The 24,843-nt window shown below is 43.3% G+C and overlaps 1 protein-coding gene across 1 annotated transcript in view; it reads right to left on the bottom strand.

Moving 5' to 3' along the window:
• The window catches only part of RSPO3 (R-spondin 3), a gene marked incomplete at its 5' end in the record, with an annotated part of 63,381 nt that overhangs the window by 12,933 nt on the left and 25,605 nt on the right, over positions 1-24,843 (bottom strand). Inside the window, 3 exons of the mRNA XM_081998180.1 lie at positions 9,455-9,652; positions 12,052-12,198; positions 13,722-13,913. Coding sequence (XP_081854306.1) covers positions 9,455-9,652; positions 12,052-12,198; positions 13,722-13,913 — 537 coding nt within the window. The remainder of the gene's footprint in view (positions 1-9,454; positions 9,653-12,051; positions 12,199-13,721; positions 13,914-24,843) is intronic.

Genomic DNA, 24,843 nt, shown 5'->3' with positions numbered 1-24,843 from the left:
AAAAATTTTTGTGGAAATTTTGTAGCGATTTTAGAAATGCTTATCAAAGCGTTACCTAGTCCCTTACTAGTCTATGAAGCTGAACTACTATACTTAGACTGTCCCTGATGGGTGTTTGTCTAACCTCCTTAAAAATCTTCCATGATAGAGATTCCCACAACCTCTCTCTTGATCTTTATGATCTCTGGTAATAACATTGGATGTCATCGTCTCATCGGGAATGCTCTGAAGCTCCTTTGGACCTTTATAAAGGAAAGTTAACAGCAGCAAGTGTTTTCTTTTTCAAAGTTATGAGGTTGGAAGAGAGCTGGGAGGTGGCAGCCTAAACAAACCAAAGGCTACATCAGGTGTCAGAGCTGGCAGGGAGAGTGAGCTGAGAAGAGACGATGAGGCTGGAGATGCAGAGACCTGGGTGGGAAAAAGCAAACAGAGCTGCCTGGGTGGGGAAGAACAGGCAAATATCCAGAAAAATGAGGAGAAACAGCAGCCAAAAAGTGCTCCTTTGTTTTCACTGTGTTACAAAGGAATGCTGAAAATCCCTTCTTTGCAGCTAGATCCGAAGTACTCTGAAGTCAATGGGATTTCAGTGGGTCTTGGATCAGGCCCTTTAAAAGAAGGGCAGCTATGGCACAATGATGAATGAATGCCATTGCTGTCCATGACTGGCAGTGTTATAACAGCACTGCTACACATGGAAGTGTTCCACAGCCCGGGGTTTAGCTGACTAAACTGCAGTGCTGCATGTGTCACCATTAGACTCGAAACATCTACTGCCTGATTTACTCTGTAGCTCACATACCCCAAATGTTTTGCATTTGATAGATGTGCTAGCAAACTTCTATCTTGCATTTGTTCTTCTTTCCAGGACACACGGGCCAAAACAGCGAGGGGTTTAGGTCTCCAGGTGGCGAGGGCCAGGTGAGCCCTGCTGTCAGCAGCCACTTCCCTTTGCCTTTACTTTGTGGTAATATTGCCCATAGGTGAGAAAACAGCTTGCTGTGGTCTTCCGGAGAGTCAAGAGAAAGAAGCTGTCAAGATATCTTGCCGTGGCACACAGCCCGGAAGAGGCTTATTTCCTCTTCCAGCTGTGACAAACCTGTCCCTCCCTCAGAAGGAGCTCCTTAAAGCACTAGAAGTTAGGGCAAGGACTTTGGAAACATCGACTGCAAGAAGTGATAGGAAGACCAGTGTGGAGAGAAGGATGGGTACGTGAGGATGTGCAGGCAGAGCAAGGAAGTGATGTGGGGTAAGAAAGAACGATACCCTGCTCTTTCGCACATGGTCTCAGCCCGGTGCTGAGAGGGAAGAGTAGCCACAGTTTCCTATTTGCCTCTCCCTGAAACTCAACAACGTGAAGTCGCCGAAGGTGAAGGTGCCATGAATGAGTATAGCTGTACCAGGGAAGAAGGCCAGAGACCAGGCAGAGCCCTGCATGTCTGCATAACATAACTGGTAGTTTGTTTTAGGACTCTCTTTGATCTGCAACAGCTGTCCCTCTTCCCCAGTCAAATCTTCTATGGAGGGAATAGCCCCAGCTGGTTTGGGTGCAAGCCAGAAGGTGGCCCTTGGCCTTGTGGCCAGGGAGTGGACCTTTAGCAGTATAGACATAGCTGTGGATTTCACCTTCTAAAGCTGGAGCTGCTCCTCTCAATCGCGAACATTTTTATTCAAGAAGGAAGATGTTGGGCAGGTGCTGGACATTTGGTGCTGAATGAATTCCTGATGTGCACTTTGGAAGGGGGAGGAAGAGGGGTTTGTAAGAGGTTTGTATTCCCTCCTTTTTTTCCTACAGAGCTCAGGCATCTAAAAGATAGCCAGCCAGCCAATTCTGGAGCATGAGGAGGCAGCAGAAGGGAAGATCAGAAAGATCAGATAGAGCTGATTTCTATCCCTTATTTGGTTTAGTGATCTGAAGAGATCAGCTCTCACATTGTTCACATTTTAATAGAAGAATGCAACCAGCTTTTTTTGGGTTCCCTTCCCTCACGGGAGCAATTGACCACACGCTTCTTTCTCAGCTTTGACACCATTCCTCGTAATGCGAGGTTGATGCTGTTTACCAGCAGCGTGTCCAGCCCTCTTTTTATAGCGTGCTCCAGAGGACCTCCGGGCAGCCGAGCGACCTCCCCTCTGCTCCCAGGCCCCCCAGGGCAGGGAGGGGACGGAAGGTGGCAAGAGAGGAGCTGGCAGCAGAAGAGGAGAACATCTCCCAAGGAGCACAGAGACAGCGTCAGCCCAGCACCCTAAAACCAATTTTCATACCTGAGGGCCTGACAGGTGGGTGTGTAGCCGTTTCCAGCCTGACTGCTCATCGAGGTGCATATTATTTGGAGAATACAACCTTGGCACAGTACACATGTACACGATGCGTGCATACGTGTATAGTACCATATGTGCAGAGGCACGCAGCGCGTATGTATTACCTGCTTGCATGGTTGATACACGTCTGTCAGAGCTGGCAGATATGATGAGAATTTAACGTTCACACTACACAAACAAAATAAACATACATGTCGCAAAACACAGTATTACTATTAATTAGTTCAGATTTTAAGGTCTCGGTTTGCAGGTAGTAACCTAATATGACTTTCCAAACTGCCTGCGATTGAGTCTTGCCCATGCTACGACTGAAGTTTAAAAATGGCTTTTTCCAACCCTTTTGAACTGTAGAGCCAGTACATCCTCTACTATTGGCTATTTTGGATTCACAAACCGGTCCGACTCACATCGGTCCTATTTGGCCCCTCTTGACCCTTCTCACCCAGATCTCTTTTCTGGATCGCGCCCCGGTTCGCCAGCCCGTGGCAGTGGCAGCCCTGTGCTGTCCGTGCCTCGCCTTGCTCAAGGTATCCCCAGTTCGCCCGTTCACTTCACGTTGCAGCTAGCAGATTCCCAGTCTCAACAGGCTTACTCTTGGAGGCTGGAAATGTGTTAAAGTTAAAGAGTCAAAACCCCTGCAAGGAAAGGAAATGAGAGGTCCTCTTGGCAGCAACAAACAGAAAATAAACAACCAAACTCTTCACAAGACAGATTCCTCAATTATAGTAACTCAGGCTCGCAAAGGCCAGAGTTATGACCCATTGGCGTATGCAGTATGTAAACACAGGGATGCAGTAATTAGCTTTGTGCTCGTTTTGAGGCTTCAGAAGTCCTGTGACCTGCCATGGAGGAGGGTCATTAACCATAACCACACTAGTGACCTTCACACAGGACACCCCATCTCTCACAGTTATACGAGCGAACTGTGCACTGTGATGTCTCCCCGGCTCACATGCTCCAGCCCTCTTGTTTTAAATGCCATTGAGCTATACATGAGGGAGAGGATGTGACTTTTGGGATGAGCTGTGACTGGAATATCTTACTTTCCCACGTAGCAATGCTTAGGACTTAAATGTGATTAAGTAAAAATACTCAGTACCAAAAATATCCAGAATTTCCCCCAATTTTTTTTTTTTTTTTTAGATCAGAAAAATTTGTTTACAACTAGTACACTGAGGAACTATTTGACTGGTGTGGGCCTCTATTACCCTGGGAAGAGACTTGTATCTTTGGGGTGTGGAGTGTATAGGGACAGACTGTTCACAGCTTGCTCTGTAAAGGGCACTTCACCTTTGAATAAGCAGGTGTACAGCCATTACTAGATGTTTATCAACAACCACAACAAAACTCTGTTCTAACCCTGATTTTGCCAACACTAAATTAAATTAGTATTGGGAATGAATACTTTTCAACTCTGCTTTTTGTTTTACTATGGCTGACCCATGGAACCCCTGAAACATGCTCATCTTGCTGTGAGGGAATCAGCCTGGGTGAACCTTGGTTTAGATCTTGCAGCGTTGCAAAGTCATTAGTGTGCAGATGGAGAAAATGTGCTCTTTAATTTAAAAGTTAGTCGGTGAAAGTCCAGATCACTCATACTGGGCTGTCCTTAACAGTCATTGGAAAGAAACAGGCACTTTCAGGAGGCAAATTATTTTGCCCTTCTTAGAATCCATCTTACAGTGCCATGGATCCCCCTCCCCAGGTGCAGTATGAACCCCACCATTAACATGACCTTTGCTTTGACAAAACCAACTAATTTTTAGCTGTCTGGCTTAAATGAAATGAATCCCCTCATGCTCTTGCCAAGCCTATGGAGGCTCAGTGGAGTCCCAGCTTGTCATTCCTTCTCTGAATTCTCAGATAAAACCCTCTCTGTGAAAATCACATCCACGTCAAATTCAGATTGTCCAGTGTGACAACAGAGCTCAGCAAAATGCACAAGTAACTGTTCCAGAGGCTTGGCAGTCCAGAATTTTTTGGGGAAAATGGGTATTACCACATGAATGAACACATTGGTGTGGCACATACTTATGCAAGTCTTAAGTGGCTACATAGGTGTTTCTACGGGTTGTGAAGATCATGAAACCCTGATTTTATGTGCCACGATTCAAAACCTGTACAAAGAAGTGGTGAAACTCCCACTGATTTCAAATGGCTTCCTTCACTACTTCCACATACATTTTAAAATGTAATGCAACTTACACATCTTTTCGTAGGGGCTGTCTTTTTCTTTCTCTATTTTGCCTGGTACAACTTAACTGACTGTTGATGAAATTAGTGCACCTCAACCAGAGATCAACTGCAGAAACCCTTTTTTGTGAGAAATGCTAAAGGAGCAACGTAGTTTAGACTCCAGAGCCCTCTGTGCTCCATTGTTACATGGATCCATATGGCATCAGAGCATGTACGTTAGGGTCAATGAGTTTAAGTTAAGTGAGTGAAATTAGTTTATTGCCTAATATTTTAAGTTTGCTATGTTGAGTTACATTGTTTTCAGCTAAAGTAAATCCTTGATGAGGGGCTTGAGATTTTTAGCTGAGTGGTGGTTTTGGAAATCGGATGGATGCCTGATACACCTTCCTCACACCACAGCCAACTGAAGACATTTTCATACATGATCTGATTAATACGTTTGAAGCATTATGCGGACATGTAGAAATCAGGATGGAGGAACTAGTTCAAAGAAACAACAGAGATGGCCTGAGTCTCAGTTCTCTAAGCTATTAAAATCAAACCTGGATTTTTTTATTCATGTAAGCAGTGCAGGATAGAAGCATTTATTTTACTTAATTTCTCAAAAATATATACACTTCCTCATTAAACCTGCTCAACAACAAATCCTGTTCCCTTGGTTCCCTTCTGTTCTCCAGTCTGTGTCTAGAATTCATCTCCTCATCTCAAAGACACTGCTTTCTCTCTTATTCTTGCTGTATACGAAAAAAAATCACAACATAATATCTGTATTCTCCTTACAGCACAAACCATTACCTGACAAGGTACCTTGCCTCCAAGGGGTTGCAGTCTTGTGAATTTTGACTAAAATTCCCCCTCCTGCTTTTAGACTCTACAGGGCGACAATTCCTACACTCCACCGTGAAAGAGAAATATGCTATTCTACATTCATCCCACCATGTCTCCATGCCTAATGCTTGAATTTTTGCCTGTCAGGAACAGGAACTTTCTTTGGTCTGTGTTTGCACAGAACTGGATGCAGTTAACATTCCTTCTCTCCTTTGAACATCTAAATGCCACCAGCATGCAAATGAAACAATATATGAACAAGCAACAACTGAAATGTATTATTTATTTGTTTACAACAATACAACTATGTAGCCTATCTATGGGCTTGCAGAATACCCAGCTTTCTAAGATGTCTTCCTTGTTCATAGCTACGCACTTATTCTTTTGGTGAGAGTTTTTAGTCCCTTTAAGCTGATCAGGACATGTTCTCTGAAATTGCTTAAAACTGTCTGCTCTCTGGGGGAGTTATTTGGGACTCAACAGAAAGTCATATGGTGAATGTTCTCTTCTTGGCAGAATTATTCATGCATGAAAACATGCAATTCCTTCCCCACAAATACTTTTGTAGACAATTCTGATATTTGTCTTTTGGCCAGTAAAAGTCAATCATCTCACACATGTGCAGACAACAGTCCAAAGGGACTTGTGTTTGGCCAGAGCACATTTATTAAGGCAAAGAAATAATATTGATGGATAATTTGTAGTGTTTGAAGAGCTCTGTGAGTTATGCTTTTCCAGTATATCCATTTTCCATTAATGGACATGGCTACAGGAAACACGTGACTCTCAACCTATGTCCATCAGTGAAAAGTAGGAGACAAGATACTAAGTGTGGGAAGGTAAAAGTACCAGGGCACTGCACTAGGGGAACAAAACAAAAAGTGTGAGGGAAAGAAAGGAAGAAGAAGAAACTGGAACTTAAAATCATATAGTCATGCAGACTAAAAAGAACTCACCAACATAGGATTAAAAGAGGCCAATTATGAAATAAATTACAGTGAGGTTTGGATGGGATTGAACTATAAAAGGAACCTGTATGTGAAACACATGGGAATTACCGCGTCAGAACACACCGGGATCAAGTAATTTAGAGCTAAAATGGGCAAAAAGAACCTCTTAGACTAGTCGGGCTATTTGTTTCCTCATTATTCCCATTTGTTTGTATTAATTCTGAAAATACAAGCACCTTCTCCCAGCAAAATCTCATTTTATAGCCAGTGAGGGAAAAAAAAGAGTTGTAATAGATTTCACCAGCTTTAACAACACACCAACAGATGGAAACAAAAAAAACCCCTCTTCATCTGTTTTATCTTGTTTTGTGTAGCTGTTCCAGAAACATGTCCTTGCTTCTGTGCGATAGCAGCGACCTAACTGACTAACATCCTGTCTCTGACCTCAACTCCTTGAGCAAAGTCATTGAGGCATCTGTGACGAGCATACCCCGTCATCATGTGGTCTTTGCCCTAACTCCCTCGGCCACAGACATCTATTCAACATGGAAATGGCAGAGGCTGACCGAACTAACTCTTCATGGACGCGGAGAAAAGATTAGCAGCACTGTTGGTAACTGCCGGGTCCGCTGCTAGATTTCAAGAGCCGATGCCATGAAAGTTAAACTCCAAAGCAATGCCTGAGCGGCAACGGGGAGTGCTGCAATACAAAAGAGCATTTTCAACATTTCCTAACAGTAAATACAAACATATTTACTTTCCCTTCCCTTTCCCAAAGTGTTTGTGGTGTTACCTCCTTCTGCACTCAGTGACTGGACACAGCTAGCCATAAGAACAGAGCCTGGCTTGGTTTCTCATGCAATTATTCTGTTGTTCAAAGGGGAACAGAAGTTTCTCTCTCTGTAATAATGGACAGTGGCAGTAGGGAAGATAAGTTGCCTGGAGATTAAGGTGGACAGTTTCATTTTCCCATTCCAGTAGGAACAGAAGGAAAACTTTTAGCTTAATTCTCAGTTTCCTGGCCTGTCACCGTAATCCGTCCCTTAAATCTATGTTAACCTAATGTTTTATGTGTGAATTTCCTCAGATTTATTAAGAATTATCTTTTTTTTAAAGTTTTAAATTCATCTCTCTGTGTAGGTGTATGAAAGTGAATGGGACAGACTTTTGTGGATATTGAGGTAGTGGATTTCAGAACATTAAAAAAAAATGGCACTCACACATAGACATACAATTCCCAAGGGCACAGGTAGAGTTGGAACATATGTTCCATCTGCCTGCATTGGTTTCAAAGGAATTGTCTACTGAGTGTAAAACAGAATATAGCCTATGACTTACTCAAAAGGAAGAAAACCCACCACCTTTATGCACATTGCAGAAAAAAAAAGAAAAAGATTCATGATTGTGCATGAATTCTTGTGGTGCGCAGTATTTTTCTAGTATGGTTTGGCTCAGATCCCATAAAATAAGAATTGACAGTAAAATATGTGAGTAGGTTCTTCTAAAGTACTTACTACACAGGAACAGCAGGCATTTATCGGAGAGAAATGTCTTGTCCAATCTTAAGATTGCCAAATTGCCATAAGCAAATACACAAAATCATTATCACCTCAAAAAAACAGTTTGGCAGTTCCAAAATTACAGTTCAGTCCTATGTTTTCAGCTCTGGCAAGATTAGCTTTGGTAGAAAAAAAAAAAAAGGACTCTTCCCCCAGTTACAGTGGGCTAACGGAGAGCTGTGTTTCAAGTTGTGCCACTGTGCAGAAGCAGAAGCAAGCATGGACATCTTGGACACAGATTCTAAGCAAAAGGGAATCCGTAAATAGCTTGCCTTGGCTGCTCCCCTGAGGCAAGCGCGCCTCTCTACCTCTTCAAGGCACTGCCTGACACAAGGAGGAGGAGGTGACATCTACCATAAATCAGTAGATCTAGCCAGTTCTTGGGTGCAGGGGAGGCACCTGTAGCTATCTATCTGGTTCATAAGATCCTCCTTCTAACATTATTTCCCTTCTCATGAGGTATATCGCTAGGGAACAAGCCAACCTTCAAAAGGATCGCAAGCTCCAAACCCCTTCAGCGTTTCTGTAAGTAATCTGCAGCAACCCTAACGATCATTTAGCAATGAAACAGTAAGTTACAACGTGGTACCAGCAGCTCATGCTGGCTCACAGATGTTCACATGGGGTAGCTGCTCCACCTGTTTCACTCATCCTCAAAAGGGGTGAAACCTTGGTTTTTTGTTGGGAGGAAAGGGGGAAATAGAAGGGATGGGGATATGGTAGGGATGGGGAAAAGGAAATACTTCCTCGACACTCCTGTGCCAACCAGAGTAACTGCACTGGGGGCAGAGCAAGTAACTTCCCTGCTGCAAGAAGGGGAGAAAGGGGAACAATGGAACAACAATCTCTACTGGGCAGAATTTGTGTTTGGAATTATTATTTCATAGACTTCTTAAGCATCTCCCATTCTTTACATGTGGGATGCCATTCATTAGGTGCCCTGATGGGGAGTAAGTGCAACAAGCTGGCTTGCATGGAGGGGTGGTTCTGCTGGCACCCTGGCTTATTGGGTGAAACCAAGCGGAGTTGCCCTTGGCTGCCACGCCATGGCGTCTTTCTCCCATGCCAGGACTCCATGAGCCAGATGCAGATGGCAGGATCAGGCCACGTTGTTCAGCCAGAGCTAGTAGAAAGAGTTCAGGGTGGGAGAGAGGCCACAGCACTGCAATTGCAAGAGTTATGGTCTTACCTGTAGGGAAGTGTGAAATAGGAATCGGTTTGGAGGAATCCCATGGTTGAAGCGTGACACTTGGCTGCCTGATATCCAACAAACAACTCCCACCATGACATGTTTTACGATGGATCTTTTTGTTCTGATCTCCACATGCAACCCCTCATCTTGGAAGCTGTTTCAGCAGAACCAAGAGAGATTGTGCCTTCCCATCCAGCCCACCCTGTCCTCTCTAGATCACACAAAGCGCATTTTTTGAGCAGCGTTAGGACTTTATTTACTCCAGGCAAGGGCACAGTTCTTTCCAGCCCAAAGAACACCACATCAATAGGTGCTTTGGTGAAGCCTGCAGTCAAGGCCTGGGAATTCAGATGTGAGTTATTAAACAAGCACAATACCAATCTCATATTATGATGATGATAACGTGGTACCTTTTCCTTCCTTCTGACATCTCTTTCTTTGTACAATACATTTTCTGCTCTCGCTTGTAGCTGGGCAAGGATTGCCCCTTGCTGACGGATGCTGTACGATCTCTCTGACCCTTACTTCATTTCCTCTTTTGAAACCACATGTTTTTCCTTTCTTTGTGCAAGGGCTCCATGGACTCCACTCACTAGCTTCACAGTGCACTGCAATAAACATAGGACAAGCTGAGCTTGGCCACACCTTTTTGTATACACAATGCATATGGTACATTAATTTTATTCTGCATCAGCCAAAAGGTGGCGAAATGATTGGAATTAATAAGGATTTGCAGCAGTGAATTGACAGAAATTGGACTACTGGGGATATACTGCACAAAATAATGACAAATAATTATGTCAGTTACTATTTTGTACTCATCGTTTCGTAATTCCATTCCTGAAATGGGGCAACAACAGCACAATTGGTCTCAATGAAATCAGTTACTGAGGCTTGTTCTGAGGTTGCTTTGGTTTTGTGGAGATATAAATCCTTGTAGCTTCAGTGTAATTAAACTTTGGTCATGCCTATGTGAAAGGAGAGTGAAATCATTGGGTCAAGCTGCTGCAGCTGGTCTCAAAGGTATTGAATTTGGAAATCAATAGTTATAAAGGACCAAGTGATATCAAAAGGCATTACATTAAGAATCAAGTCTCTTTGGTGATCTGCTGCTTAGTATTCAGCTTAAATAGTGAAAGAGCCATCATCTGTAGCATATACAAGCTGTAAGCAGGCAAAGCAGAGGAGAATTTGAGTCAGGGGGGTGCAAGCTTTTCAGAGAAGTGTGGGTTACAGTTTCTGAACCAGAGTGATCTGAATGCGCATCACACACTACTGGGAACTTAAAAGGTGTGCAGCTGGACAACTTGTCCAAACAGCGTAGACAAAAGTGGGAGTCGCCTTGGAAGCTTGACAACGTGCTCTTAATACTATCCTTCTTTTGTGCCATCTCCTCAGCATCCTTCTCTTGATACATGATAGTAAACACTTATATTTACTTTATGTTCACATGTGTGCCTAAGACTATAAACCACTGCTGAAGAAGGAGTGACTTCCAGCCCCTCTACAAGGAGGAATTTGTAAAGTCAACATTTTTCAAGCTCCAGAATTTACTTCCAAATTTTTCAAAACCTAAAAATATAACTGACCTCAGGCAATCTCTGAGCCTTCCTCCAGTGAACTGCCATGTGGGTCATTTTGTTTTTCATATTACACTGGAGCTCTCCTGTTAAAATAATTGGCCTTCACGTGCACAAAAAGGTTCTGTTTTTCCTCTGTAGCTTTAAATGGCTTTTCCTAGTTGAGACTGATTCATTGTTAAAGCAGTTAAGTCCACAGCACTTGGAAACAGCCATCAAGAAACAAAAATGATCTCTTGAATTTCTTTCAAAGATGAAAGTCTTTGCTTGAAAATAAAACTGTAAAAACCATCACTACCACCTGAACTAACATATATTTGAGAAGGAAAATGCCAAACTACTGTACATTATTTTTATTCCTGCATTACTTCCCCTCCAAAACATGTGATGCCAGGGAGAGCTATGTGCATGATACTGTGGGGGAGGAGATTCCCATCATGGCCAGACTGTGCCTAAGTGCTCCCTGGTTGCTGGTGGCTGAAGAGGTTACTGCTTCCACCGCAGCTTGCAGCCCTCAGCCACCACAATTCACAGCCAGCTTACTAAAATAAGCTGAACCTTGCCACAGCTTCAGCATGCTCATGGCAGGGGATGTCAACTGCAGCAGCCCAGAGGCAAAGTATCACTCGTTCTGCTTTCAGCCGGAGGGGTGGCAGAGGGATGGAGCAGACAGTTAGGTGTGGTGACCTCCAAAATCGCCCCAGCGTGAATAATTGGAGCTTATGAGTCAGGGGCTGGAGAAATACAAAAGCAGGTCTCTTCTCTGCAGCCACTGAGTCACAGGACCAATGTCGCCAATCTCATTCCTTCAGTGACAGTGCCCCACTATTTAGTGTTTTATTTTAATCCTCAGTTTCTGGAGTCAGGTGATCATGCACATATGCCATTTTGGCTTTTGGTTGTTTTTTGGTTTGGTTTTTTTTCCGTAATGTTTTAGTTTCTAGCTTTCACCTTTGTGAAGCTAATCTTCAAAATGTTGACACATGCATGCTTTGAAGGCTCAGGTAGTGCAAGGGGGCTAAAGCAAAGCAGTTAGTATTTTGATCTTTCCATTACATGTGCAGTCTGGCTCAGGATTTTTGAACCTTTGATGTTGGCAGTGCTGCACAACACCATAGCAGAGCAAGTAAGAGATGGTTGTCATTCTACCTCAGGGCAGACCAAACAGGCCGTATTTCTGAGGCAGAATTGCCGCCAGCGTCAAGGCTGTGTTTATGGGGCACAACTGAGCTTGTGCCTCTCGTGAAATGGCAGACTTGGGAAATACCTTGAGTTTATCCTCCTGGGGCACACATGCTGTGATGCAGAGCATTTACATTTTAAGTTGCACTTCCCTGGTGGTGTAACTGATCTTGCAACTCATGCCCTCCTTAGATCCCCCGTCCCCTGTGAGAAAACCAGGCAGGACGTGGAGAGACCAGACTTACCGATGCTAGTGCACTCCATCGTGTGATTGTTGGCTTCCAGCCCATCGGGGCACTTTTCAAGGCACTTTCCACTGTATAAGTAAAACCCACTTTTACACTTTGTGCAGAAGTTTCTGGTAAAGCAGGTATCACAGTCAGCTTTACATTCTGAAATGCAAACAGTAAAAAACAATGTTGTTACTCTCTGCCACGAAACACCATGGGCTCTCTCACATATACCAGAATCACACAATTCTAGCAATGTTAAACAATCTTCAAAGGAAGCAAACTATATTTAGATCTTCTTCGTGGCCTGTACACACAGTGAGGACAGCCACAAGTGACCTTGGCATGAGTGAGGTATTAATAAGGATGGCCTGATGCTGAACAGCCTCACACTGCTTGTCTTCTTGGAGAACTATGCAAATGGAAGACAGAGCACAGCACATTAAAATAACAATATACTGCTGCTGCCCTACTCTGACACAGCATAGGTACTAATTAACCCCACAGGGCACAGGTATTGGGCCAGTCCTACACTATCTATCTCCATTCATCCAGGAGCAATAAAAACATGCCAGAATTTAGAATCTGCTTAGACTGTTTTGCATCAACATCTTTTCTTATTTTAAATGACTCCCTGATGTTCAATCAGATGTCCTGTAGTATTTCATGTATTCTCTGTATGACTACCCAAATTGGCATTAGTGGTATATTTCCCAGTTCTCAGACATTTTTAAAAGAAATACATAAAAACTTGTGTATGGCACAGCTCATGTCTGATATGCAAGGCCACACACTGCTAAAAAGTGAGAAAATACTTTGCAGTATCAAGTTACTTTGTAAGACTTTACTCTGGGGTCTGTTCATTAAATAACTTTTATTACCAGGTAAAAACTGGGAGAGTTGCTTGGCCGTCGCTCTTACGTTTTTATACCACCTGTGGGATTAAAAACAGTGAATTCAACAACAAAAAGAGGAGTGGGGAGGACATTGCGATCTTTTCCAGGTCATTTGTGGCTCAAAATATATAGTGGGGTCAAAATGTTGCCTGAGTGGTAAATAGAGTTGGGTTCTCTGCCAGCCCAGAGGCAACATGAATTGGTAACTTCCCCCAAATCAGGCTGAAACCTGGCTGGCTGAAACCTGGCCAGCTGCTACAGGCATTGAGAGGACTACGCTGAGTGTGAGAGGAGCTCTAAAGAGACCAGGGCAAAGCGCATCTCCAGAGAATGCCACCTGCCATCTTCTCCCCTTGTCGCAGTGGCCGGGCGGGTAAGGGCAGTCGGCTAAATGGCTCCAGTCACCGAGATGCAGCGTCCCTCGGCCCCTGCTCTTCAGAGCTGCCGCCGCTCCTTCTCGCTGCTGGAGGGCAATGCCTGGCACCCACCGGCGCTTCCCTTTCGCATGGGGGTGTAGAGGGGGAGACCATCACCTGGGTCCTAGGCAGGTCCCTCATGCAGAGCCAGGACCCCTGAGCTTTAGGCTGTTTTGTGATCTTTCACCTTATCTTCTTGCTTGGGTTAATATTTACTGCACTACTATAAAAGAATGGAACAAATAAAGACACGGCCTGTCCGTCTGCTTCCCTGTTGACTTGACTCCTAAGTTGACTTGACTCCCAAGTTGACTTGACACAGCATTCAAGAGAGAACAAAAATCCATGTGCTTCCCCTTTTCCCAGCACTTACTTGCACACTTATTAATGTCGGGATACCGTGTCCCATAGTATCCGCTTGGACACGAGGAAAGACATACTCCGATCTGTTTCATGCCAATCCTCTCCAGAACAAAAAAGAGCCTGGGCTTACATGACAGGCATCCGTTGTAGTCAGAACATGTAGCACACCCTCCTTGGCAACCCTGGCTCACATTAGGATGCACTGAGAAGACAAGCATTAAAAAAAAAAACAAAAACAATGGTGAGAGAACAAGATATTAGACAAGACCATGGAATAATGGTTCCTCTGTACTTGGAAGGGTGGACCATCCACCTCTCTGACAGCTCTTAAAGATTGTTTCATTTTTTTCTTGTATCTCTTAGGACCTGACATTTCATTTCAGCGATTATTTCATCTGCATAAAAATGAGAAGCTCAGCTGGTGGGCTCGCATCTTGCAGAAACAGATAACAGAAGATTATATTTGAAATTGATTTTATGGAACAGCAGCATCCTAGAGAACAGTTGTTTTTCTTTTAGCTACTTTCAGTGGCTTTTCTGCCTTGCATGCACTTGGCTCAGCAGATAAAGACATTCACTTATTTTTGCTTTTCCTAGCTGGATGATTAAAAGTCAACCTAGTGTATAATTTCCTTTATTGATTAAATGCCATTTGATTGAGTTCTGCTGTGCAGGAATATGCCCTTGTAAGATCTGATGGTAATTTGCCTCAATAAAAAGACACAGGAGAGCCATCATTCTCACCCTCCTTCTTTCCCTGGAATGTTCTCTCTGGCATGTTTTTAATCTCTAACAATTACAACCTGATGTTCAGACTTAACTGTGGCATTTACCCTGCTCCAGTCCCAGCATGGAGCATAGGTAGGATTATATTTGCCTTTCAATTGAATTGTTCTAATTTTTCAGACAAGGAAAGGAAAACTTATTACACTCACTGCTTAAGACTATTCAGTTCTTCTTTAGGTGCTTGGGGGTAACAGAAAAGAGGACGGTTTTGCAGACTGTCTTTTAAGTAGCAGACATTAATCAGTTCATTACTTCTCAATGGTAGAGAATAATGTTTTGCATCTTCCTGTACTTTAGAAGTTGTTGCCTACTTTTAATTCGTTCTTGGTTGCATTCTTAACTAGGAGTTGGATCTTAAAAGTAATTAAGCATCAAATAGCTCCAGACCCTGTGTCCCCTCTTTTTTGGCCTCATCTTGTATTAAAAACCCAGGCATTTTTCTAAGTGTAAGCTTTCATCTCTCAACCTGAGACATCTGGTTATATTTCACAGGTAAGAGAAATCCAGACTCATTTACATTTGTAAATCCTATTTGTAAATACTCTTGGCTTCCCATTCTGCCTTCTCCTCAGGCCGGTGATAATTTTATAAATATGCACGTGCCATACTTTGATCGCCTACTCTAGTGTTTTGATTTTATTTTTATATGCAGACATTGCTAAAGGGCTTGCATACACAATGAACGCGCTTTTGTCAGCTCCCTTCTGTGGATCCCTTGGAGGCAGAGCAGAAGCCCGTATGCATCCATGGCTTACAGGTTGAAAGCCACCACTCTCTGCTAGCTCAGGTGAGTTTGCCTGGTGGCAGGCAAGTTCAGCAATACCTCTGTACTTTGTTCACTTACAGTTTTGGCAGAAAAGACGTGGCCCGTGAATGGGAAATGCACTCCTCTATGCTCTGAGGTTTCGATGACCAGTCCCGCAATCTGAGAAACCTCAGAGGGAGTTCAAGTTCACTTTTCCTCTTTCATTAACAGAAAGAGGAATGAGGGTTATTTCTTTCAGTAGGGCTGAACACGTAGAAGAGCAAACTTTGGCCTTGCTGCGGACAAACAATTTCAATGAGAGTATAAGAACCCAATTCTCTGTGCCCCCTGAGGCACTCCCTTTGTAGAACAACCTGGAAAAAAGTGTTTTTTACCTCCAGGACATACTACTGCTATAAGAATAAATGGCATTCTGCGTAGTGAGAAGCTGCAACCCCAATTCAGTTATCAGACTTGCTTTCACTAGACTGTCAAAATACTGAGTGCTCAATAAGTATAGCATATTTTTTTCTGAGAAGATTCCAAAGATACAGAGTATATTGATTTTGAAATTGAAAGCCTGAAAAATTTGCTTTCTTTTTAAAGTTAGGTAAATGCAAATGTCCTTGTCTCTCTCTCCCCGGTCTTGTGGCTCTTGTATGAAGCTGCTTTCAAAGGCAAACACAGTAATGTGATCTAAGAAGCTGACATTATATAAAAACTGTCTGTGACTTTCCTTCATTAAGTCTGACAGAAGGAAGAAAAAGCAGCTGAAGTACAAAATATTTGTCATCAAAGCTGCTATATAAAATATGGATGATCACTTTTGACGGGAAACATATTGTGTGTGAGCACCTGTGACACGTCATTATGAATAGATTCTCTTGACAGAGAAAGCATTATGTGCAACTGCTCTGAGGTCAAGCTGTGTGTGTGAGCCCTTGAGACAGGCAATACTTTATTACCTAAGGAGGATAATTCTCTATAGCTAAGATCCATTACATGGCCAATTTCCATCTCCCTTTTAACTCCAGAAGTATTAAGTGTAAAATAAAATGTACTCCTAGCCATTTTCACAACTTCTGCCTCTTCTCATGCATCCCACATACATCTTACACAAATAACAAGGCAAAAAAGAAAGCGTGTAGTTCCAAATGGAGGATCATATTGTTAGTATTACGGAGCAAGGAATAAGTTAAAATATGTAAGTCAAGCTCCATTTAAAGGTTGATTTCATGCCATGTTATAACTCAAGGTGTGAAGCAAAGCAAAATAAGCTCCCATTCTTGGAAACGCATAAAGCAAAAGTCTCATTGAAAAGTCAGAACTGACATTTTAAATGAAGACAGACATTTTTTCTCTTAAAAGCTGTTAGAGGGATCCTTTTTTGAGTGTATCATATTGTGCCTGGCATTTCTCTGAGCCCTGTATGTGTGTAGTGAAACTGTCTCTCGTTGCGCTTGCTCTGAATGCTAGGTAAACCCTTATTCTGTCTCAGGCAAGAAGCAAAGCAGGGACAGCCGAGCACTCCAGAAATTGGCATTGTTTGAAAGCACAGCACAGGGCTTTGTCATTCAACCTGGGAGAAAATGGTGGAAGGAAAAAGATTTGTGTCTAGAAAACATACTAGAGATAGTATGTTTGAAATAAGGTATCTCCAAGCTCCAGCTGAAGATCTCATTCTCATTATCTCTCAGCCACCTCCCTCTCTGGTTCAGATCCATTACACTTGCCTGATCCCTGCAAGGTAATGGCCAGTCCCTCCCCTCCTGTGGAGGCCAAGTGGGGTTGAAGGGATTCCGGAAAGAAACAGGGCAAACTCAGGCTCTGAAACATCTTTCTGCCACAGGGAGGGAACTTACCGCTGCTGGGTACAGAACTGGCCCTTACTATTCCTCTCTCATCGCAGCAAGTTGTTGGTGTCTGCAGATCTCAAGCACTTCAGCAACTGTGCACCATGACCATGTGGAAGCGAGCAGAAGTTTTACCCCTTTTTTTCCCCACAGCAGACACTGTGAGGTCAGAGCTTCAGTGATGTGCCGCAACAAGCTGGGAACATAAACCCCATCTTGTGAAATCTGGCCACAGTACTCCTGGTGTAATCATTGCTTCAAATTTCTATACTTAGGTCAACAGTAGAACTCCGTAAGCAATGTATATCCAATTTAAGAAACGCTTTCAAGTCTACAGGTGAAAAAGCACTAGGAGACCACAGACCACTCCTGTTAGCCACAGGTTTTAGATGTGGTAAGAGGGACAGAGAGAGGTCCAGTCTCTTGGCAGAGGGGCAGGTGCTGTGGCCTCATGGGTTAGGCACTGGCTTTAGCATTGCAAATAGGTCCAAGAAATGCTCTTGCTTGTAACCACTTGGTCTTTGGTGCAACCTGCCCCATTATACAGACAAAAAAATTAAATATAAAAAATTCTTCACAACCCTCAGAACTGACTTCGATGAGGATGAAGTATTTTATGCATGGGCTGTTAGGAGCAGTGTCTGCCATTAGACATGGCCCTACCAGCCATTGAGCAGTCTTCCCTCTTGTACTCAAACACTCTTTAAGCACAGTGAAATCCTTGACTCTCAAGGATGGAAAATGCAGCACAGCAATGGGCAAAGCAAGAGGTGAGAGCACAGAGACCCACAGACAAGTTCTTTCCCACCTCTTACACAAGCATCAGCCAGGCCTGCTGACTCATCAGGCACAAAGTACATATGTGCAGGCTCGTAACTGGCTTTAGGTCCAGAATCCATCCCCTCCATTTTTCTTTTTATAAAACGTAAATACTGGAGATCAGAGAAGACACTAAGTTAATCTTGAACTATTCTCTTCCCCTGCCTGGATTTAAGCCCTTTTTGGCTTGGAGGCCTTTTTTTGTGCAAGCTGTTTGTCCAGATATTAGTTTTAAGCCTCATTAGCAAACAAAATCACTGGGGATTTTCCTTTCTCAGAATATTTTCCAAAGCCCTGCTCTGGAAACAATGAGTTATGGTCTCTCTGTTAAAAATAGTAAGGGACAAGGAGCTGAATTTGATCTGAACTTTCAATGATGAGACGATAGGAGATTTTGACGGCATGCAGCAAATAAATTCTAAAACCTTTGCAATTAAATTTTTCTATCAGTTTTTCTTTATATATAGATTAAAATTTATGGGAGCCCAAAAAGAAAATAAGAAAATGCAGGAGGATTCCAGGTGGGTATATGAACTGACAGCCAGGGGAAAAGCTTGGGCTAGAAGAATATTCTTTGCCCATTTGCTGCAGCTGAGGTGCACTGTCTCATCACCAATCTTCAACAAGAAGATGTCCATTTAGAGGCTCACTCTTGAAATGGACGTGTTAGACAAATGAAATCCATCCCTGCTAGAAAGCTGCAGCTACTCCTTGTTTCTCAGGCTTGTGCATTCTCACAGGAAATATTTTCACAGCAGAGCTGCTCTGGAATTCAGCCTCTCTGGTTGGGCTGCCCCTTGCCGCGAGACCCAGGCCCTGCCTCGGCTTTACCCGCCGTGCGGCATCCACACGGGCACTAGCCCTTATGGTGGTGGGGATTTGGGATGGGATACCCCATGGTTCTTGCATCGCTCCGTGCGTTCACTTGTGTTCATTTCTCTCTCTAGTGCCTGTGGCAGTGGCCTGAAAACAATACTTCATGTAAAGTAGAGCTACTCTTAATCATGCGGACTGTCCTTTAGGCAAACGCAAACAGCATTTTGGCAGTGAGCTCTTCTAATGAGAAAGTCATTAAGGAATTCAGTTTGCAAACCACGGCGTGTTTCCTCAGACTCCTTCTTGGACAGCGTTTCTGTGTGGAAATGCATTATAGAAGCGGAACGGACAATGGTGGGGCAAAAACACTGAACCAACGTGTCGGCAACATGCAGTGCGGAGCAAGGAGGAAGCCCAGGGGTGGTGGGACAGCACTGGGAGAGCAAGTACACATGGGTTTGATAAGCTTGTATTCTCACTGCTAAATAGGTTGCCAGCCTGGGCTAAGATGAAACCTGAGCTCAATCTTGCAGGCTAAGCTCTGCTTGATCGCTTGGACTTAAATCATCCACAGGGAGGGAAGGGACTTGTTGTGTAGTGATAGGGCAGCAGCTGGGCTCTGCGGGCAAGATAGACCCATACACGGCAGCTGCTACATTGGATTGGCCATAAGTTTTCTGGGATGCAACCGAACCAGTGGTGATAGCTGAGGAATGTGGACTCTCCGTTCAGCCTGCCCTGGATCTACAGGAGTCTGAGGCGGCCTTGAAAGGAGAGGCAGCTGCAAAAGGAGCAAAGAGGAGAAATCAGTCTAAAAGCCAACTGTTGAAAGCTTAACATCTTCTGTTTTTCTTTGCGATTTGTGCTTCACAAATACTTTCAGATTTCTTTCTAAGAGGATGGTAACTCCTCCAGAGATTTACCTGACTTCAGTTTTACTTCAGAGCATTGCTGCCTTCTATGGTACAAAACACATACCAAAGAAAATCCTCAAGTGTCCTCCTGTGTTTTGAAGGAAAAAGATCCCATAAGAACTGAAAAAAAATTTCCTCAAGCATCTGCCTGGTTTGACAGAATATTTTCCTCCTCAAGAGGCACTTCCCATCTGAGGGAAAAGAAACCAACTTATTTTGTCCACCAAGTGTCAACAGTTCTAAAGAGCAACAGAAACATGAGTATGGGACTGTCCCACAGTCTCAGGGAGTATCCGTAACCGTTTTGTAGTGGTGCCTACAAAAGGCCCTCAGCCCAAATGGCCAAGATCTCACTGGAGAATGCCTCATCATTATTAAACAGGTCTGGCAAAGTGATCCTAAATATTAAGTATACTGGCTTCCAGAACACATTTCCCCTGAATTTGGTTAGAAGGAGCATCAACAGGCTGAAAAATCTCACCAGGGGTGGAGAGTTTTATGCAGTCTCCTAGCATCTTCAGCACAACAGAAATCAGCCACAGCAACCACAAATGGCTCCTTCTCATTCCAGAGAGTTTTGTAAATAAACTGAAAAATTCTTTTCAGGGAGAGAGAAGGGAAATTGACTTTTTTTTCCCACGTACTATGGAGCACTACCAAAATTCAGGCATCCAAGAAATTTAACCAGTATAAGAACCAAGGAGGATGCCTAAGGCAAGTTGCCTTAAGCATCCTGGTAGTGATGGTAAAGGTAGGACCAGGTCACGCAATACCTTCTCACATGAAGTTCTAAATCCTATAAGCAACTACAGATCTTACTTTTAGAGTCAGCTGTAGTTGTTTCGAAATATTCATCCTTCAAGACTATACTTTATGAATCTTCTCTAAAAATGGAAAACTGAATTGCATATTTCCTCCTTATTGTCTAGATAAGATGAACTGTTATAGAAAGGAAAGTATGGGATCTATAAAGAGTAGTAACCTAATAGTTGTATAACCAATGTTGTGAGACTCAGCTAGTTGCAAATAAAGCATCTGTGCTGACATGAAAAAAGGAGGCGTCAGTTTTGGAAAGAGATTATATTTGATGCACATATTTAGACAGTATTTTAATACTCCAATCCTGCGAGATGCTGTCATGAAGATCCCCAGTTGATTTTACACTGTTCATATGCACACAAAACTGTAAAAACAGAGTTGTCAACGTCACTGTGACTCCCATGACTTCCCAGTCTCTTCCCTACATGAGACGCATACTTCTATCCCGTAAAAAAGCACAGCTGCATATTGTTGTTCTTCGAAATATGCAGTCTTTCTGCTTGATTTTCTGCTTGATGCTAGCGTTCCAGCTATCATTTTTGAGTTTCTAACAAAGCTCGTTGGTGCTCAGGTTTTCCTGGTGGCAGCAGAGCCTGTCTCCCCCGTTTGCTTCTCCTGTTTTGTTCCTTTAACATACTGGAGACTTTTATTGTTGCGTATTACACAGATGCTCATGTACTTCCAAGCTGTATAAGGATCGCTCAGCTCATACTGTCAACATTACACAACTACAGTAGCATTTGCAAGTTTCTCGTTTCCCACAGGGTCTTTTGAGACCAGAGTTTTTCTCTCAAAGTTTTGTTTCAGAAACCACAGAAAGAACAGCAGGATGTAACAGATTTTACTTTCCATGCTGGGGACTAGGGAGAAGGGTTTAGACAGCAAAAGCCTGTAATCCCATGTTGAAGCTATGATTTTCTACTACCATGTTTACAGTGCTAAAAAATTAATAAGCCAGACAGCAAGCCAGCCCACTGCCTTGGCATTGCTCAGATGTGCCTTTGATCAATTAGTTAATATTCTCTCAATTTTGTGTATTTTCCTAAGTGGAACTGATCAAAAGTTTGTACTGAATGAAATAATTTTTTCTCTGTAATGATTAAATTCATACCATATTGAAGCTAACTAAAAGCCCCAAAGTATGTTGTTTGCAGCAGAACTGTTCTGGTCTGATGCCTGAAAACATTGAAGCAGAACCTGTCTCCTTAAATTCAAGTCTTACTTCAAGATTTGAACCCAGAGTTTAGCTACTAAGGAGTATCTCATTGCTGAAAGGTCTCTAAAAATTATTTTCTACAATTTATACAAGAGGAAACTCTGATCTCAAGTTTTCATAAAGGAAAAAGAGTAAATTCTCCAGGCTGACCAGACCATCCATCAGTGACACAAAATACTGTCCAAAATCCTAGGTTTAAATTAATGATTAAAATACTAGCTCTAGTGACTGCTTCGCTGCTGTAGTGCTGTGTAGCGATGCATGTGCTATCAACACTCAGCAAATGATGACCCAACTATTTTCACATTTCCCTCATGCCACTGGGACCCATGCCAGTCTACAAAAGAGATGTCAAAGGTTTTTGAGTGCAAAGCATGAACAGTATGATAGGAAATCGAATTCGCTTCTGATGGAAAACAGACAAGAGACTTCATCACCAGTCAGTTCGGACTCACTGACGGAAGTCCTGGCCCACCAAAGTCAGCGGCAAAACTCCTGCAAAGAGGTGGGGCTGAGGATTTCATTAATTTGTTAATCGATGTTCAGAGTACATTTATCTGATTTTTAGAGGACAGTGTGATTGGGTGGCCTGTTTTGATTGGGGTTATGTAATAGGACGGGCGAGGTTTAGGTGGGCATCTGATCCCCGAGAAACTGACTCGGTTCAACAGCTCCGCGTGCCTGGCTCTCCTTGTGAAGGAACTATGAATGGCACGTAGTTAGGGCTTGTTTCATCACCCCTTCTGCGCGCTGCCCTGCCTTTGAAGTCTGAGCCTTCCCCTCCCAACCGGCTTCCCTGCCTCACACGCTGACCCACATGAAAGAAATTTAGTGCTCACGCCAAGCATCACCCACTTCCCCAAAACCGTAATACAGCTAACATCACTGCAGTGATACACAGCAGGCAGATTACAGTCGAGCTGAAGCCACGCTAGGAAGAATTTGAGCTGAATTATTGGGGTGGTGGTGATGAAATCAAGGCTGTCGTCCATTTTATGCTTAAGCAGGGATACGGTTCATTTTTTACGTGGTGGTGTACCACCACTTCTCAGAGGATTTGCGCGCCAGTCAGCTCAGCTGATCGCAAGAGAAAATCAATCAAAATGAATTAAAACTGCTTGGGTTTGTTTTTTTTTTTTAATGTAACATCTGTAAAAGTATGTTCTTTACCCCGAACCCAATTAGCACTATAACGCTGACACATCAATCTTTTCAGATAGTTAAATTAATTGAAAGCTTATGTACAGGCTGTATTTGCAAACAGCAGCTGCAGACTGCGCAGGGTTGCTGGTGACTGTAGTAGCCGGCACTGCCCAGGCGAGCTCCGTGCAGCCCCGCAGGAAAATGGCAGGCAGCGCCATTATGACCTCAGCGGTCGATAAGCCAATCGATCACAGCTTTCCCTCGAAAGCTAGTTTGCCTGCAGGAATCCTCACGAGGTTCACTAAGGCCAAGTGCAGGGTCCTGCACCTGGGTCAGGGCAAGCCCCGGTATCAATACAGGCTGGGGGATGAAGGGATGGAGAGCAGCCCTGCTGAGAAAGACTTGGGGGTACTGGTGGATGAAAAGCTGGACATGGGCCAGCAATGTGTGCTCACAGCCCAGAAGGCCAACCGTATCCTGGTCTGCATCCAAAGCAGCGTGGCCAGCAGGTCGAGGGAGGTGATTCTGCCCCTCTACTCCACTCTGCTGAGACCCCACCTGGAGTCCTGCGTCCAGCTCTGGAGCCCTCAGCACAGGAAAGACATGGACCTGCTGGAGCGGGTCCAGAGGAGGGCCACAAAAATGATCAGAGGGATGGAATACCTCTCCTATGACGAAAGGCTGAGAGAGTTGGGGTTGTTCAGCCTGAAGAAGAGAAGGCTCCGGGGACACCTTCTTGCAGCCTTCCAGTACTTCAAGGGGGCTTAGAAGAAAGATGGGGACAGATGTTTTAGCAGGGCCTGTTGCAATAGGACAAGGGGTAATGGTTTTAAACTAAAAGAGGGCAGATTCAGACTAGATCTAAGGAAGAAATTTTTCCCAGTGAGGGTGGTGAAACACTGGCACAGGTTGCCCAGAGCGGTGGTAGATGCCCCATCCCTGGAAACATTCCAGGTCAGGTTGGACGGGGCTCTGAGCAACCTGATCTAGTTGAAGCTGTCCCTGCTCATTGCAGGGGGTTGGACTAGATGGCCTTGAAAGGTCCCTTCCAGCCCAAACTATTCTATGATTCTATATTCTATAAGCCTATTGTGTGCATTAGGGGCACAAAAAGGTCCTGAGAGAGGCTAAAATGCCCTCCTGTCCCCTTGCTGCCACCTCCAGTAGGGAGGACACCCCCTGCAGCTGCTGGGGCAACACATATGAAGCCAGGTGCCCTATACCCACCTTCACCAATGCTCTTCCTGTCAAGAGGAGCCCCATGGCCACCACCTCCCTTGCAACCTACAGCTGAAAGAGGCTCCTGGAGAGGATGTGCAGCAAAAGGGAAATCAGTTTAATTGATTAAAGTCTCTATGAATTATTTGCTCTGCTCCAATGTCTGCCTGTAAGGTTCACACCTATAGGTGATGAAGGGAATGCTATTTCACAACGATTTTCAAAAGTGGGATTCATTCAAAATTGGAATAAAATCCAAAAATGTATTAAATATTCCCCAAAAGATTAAAAGATTATCTGTTTCACTTTGTTGGGAAAAATTGGTTTCAATTATTTGGAAAAAAAAAAATTGACAAAGCTGTGTCAAAGCTTTTTTATAAAATATTTGTATTTTTAGAGAGTTACGTGGTCTAATAGACTGAGGCCATCTGTTGACAATACTAAGTAAAGAAAAACAAACAAACAAAGTTATATAATTATATATAAAAGCAAGAATTTAATATCTAGGAAATTTAGGGATAGTGTTATGAGTATTATAAAACATTTTATAATTTTATATAAAGTTGAAGGTTTTGAAGCCATTTTTAATATTTTTCTACAAAAGCAAAAAAATATGAAGCAAAAAGCCGTACGTGTCTTTAAAACCAGTTTAACCTAAACTGAAGACAAAAACATTTGGAAAGATTAATGGTTAATCTATGAACTATAACTTTTAGAGATGACTGGTTTTTATTTGGCTGATATATTATTTAATATTCCTGACACACATCCAAAGTGATATCTGACACTTTTTATGCACAATT

This window comes from Phaethon aethereus (genome assembly GCF_964289735.1).
Source record: "Phaethon aethereus genome assembly, chromosome: 3".
In the NCBI taxonomy this organism is placed as follows: domain Eukaryota; kingdom Metazoa; phylum Chordata; class Aves; order Phaethontiformes; family Phaethontidae; genus Phaethon; species Phaethon aethereus.
The sequence above is the reverse complement of the archived record's forward strand: the minus strand, read 5'-3'. Positions and strand labels throughout refer to the sequence as shown.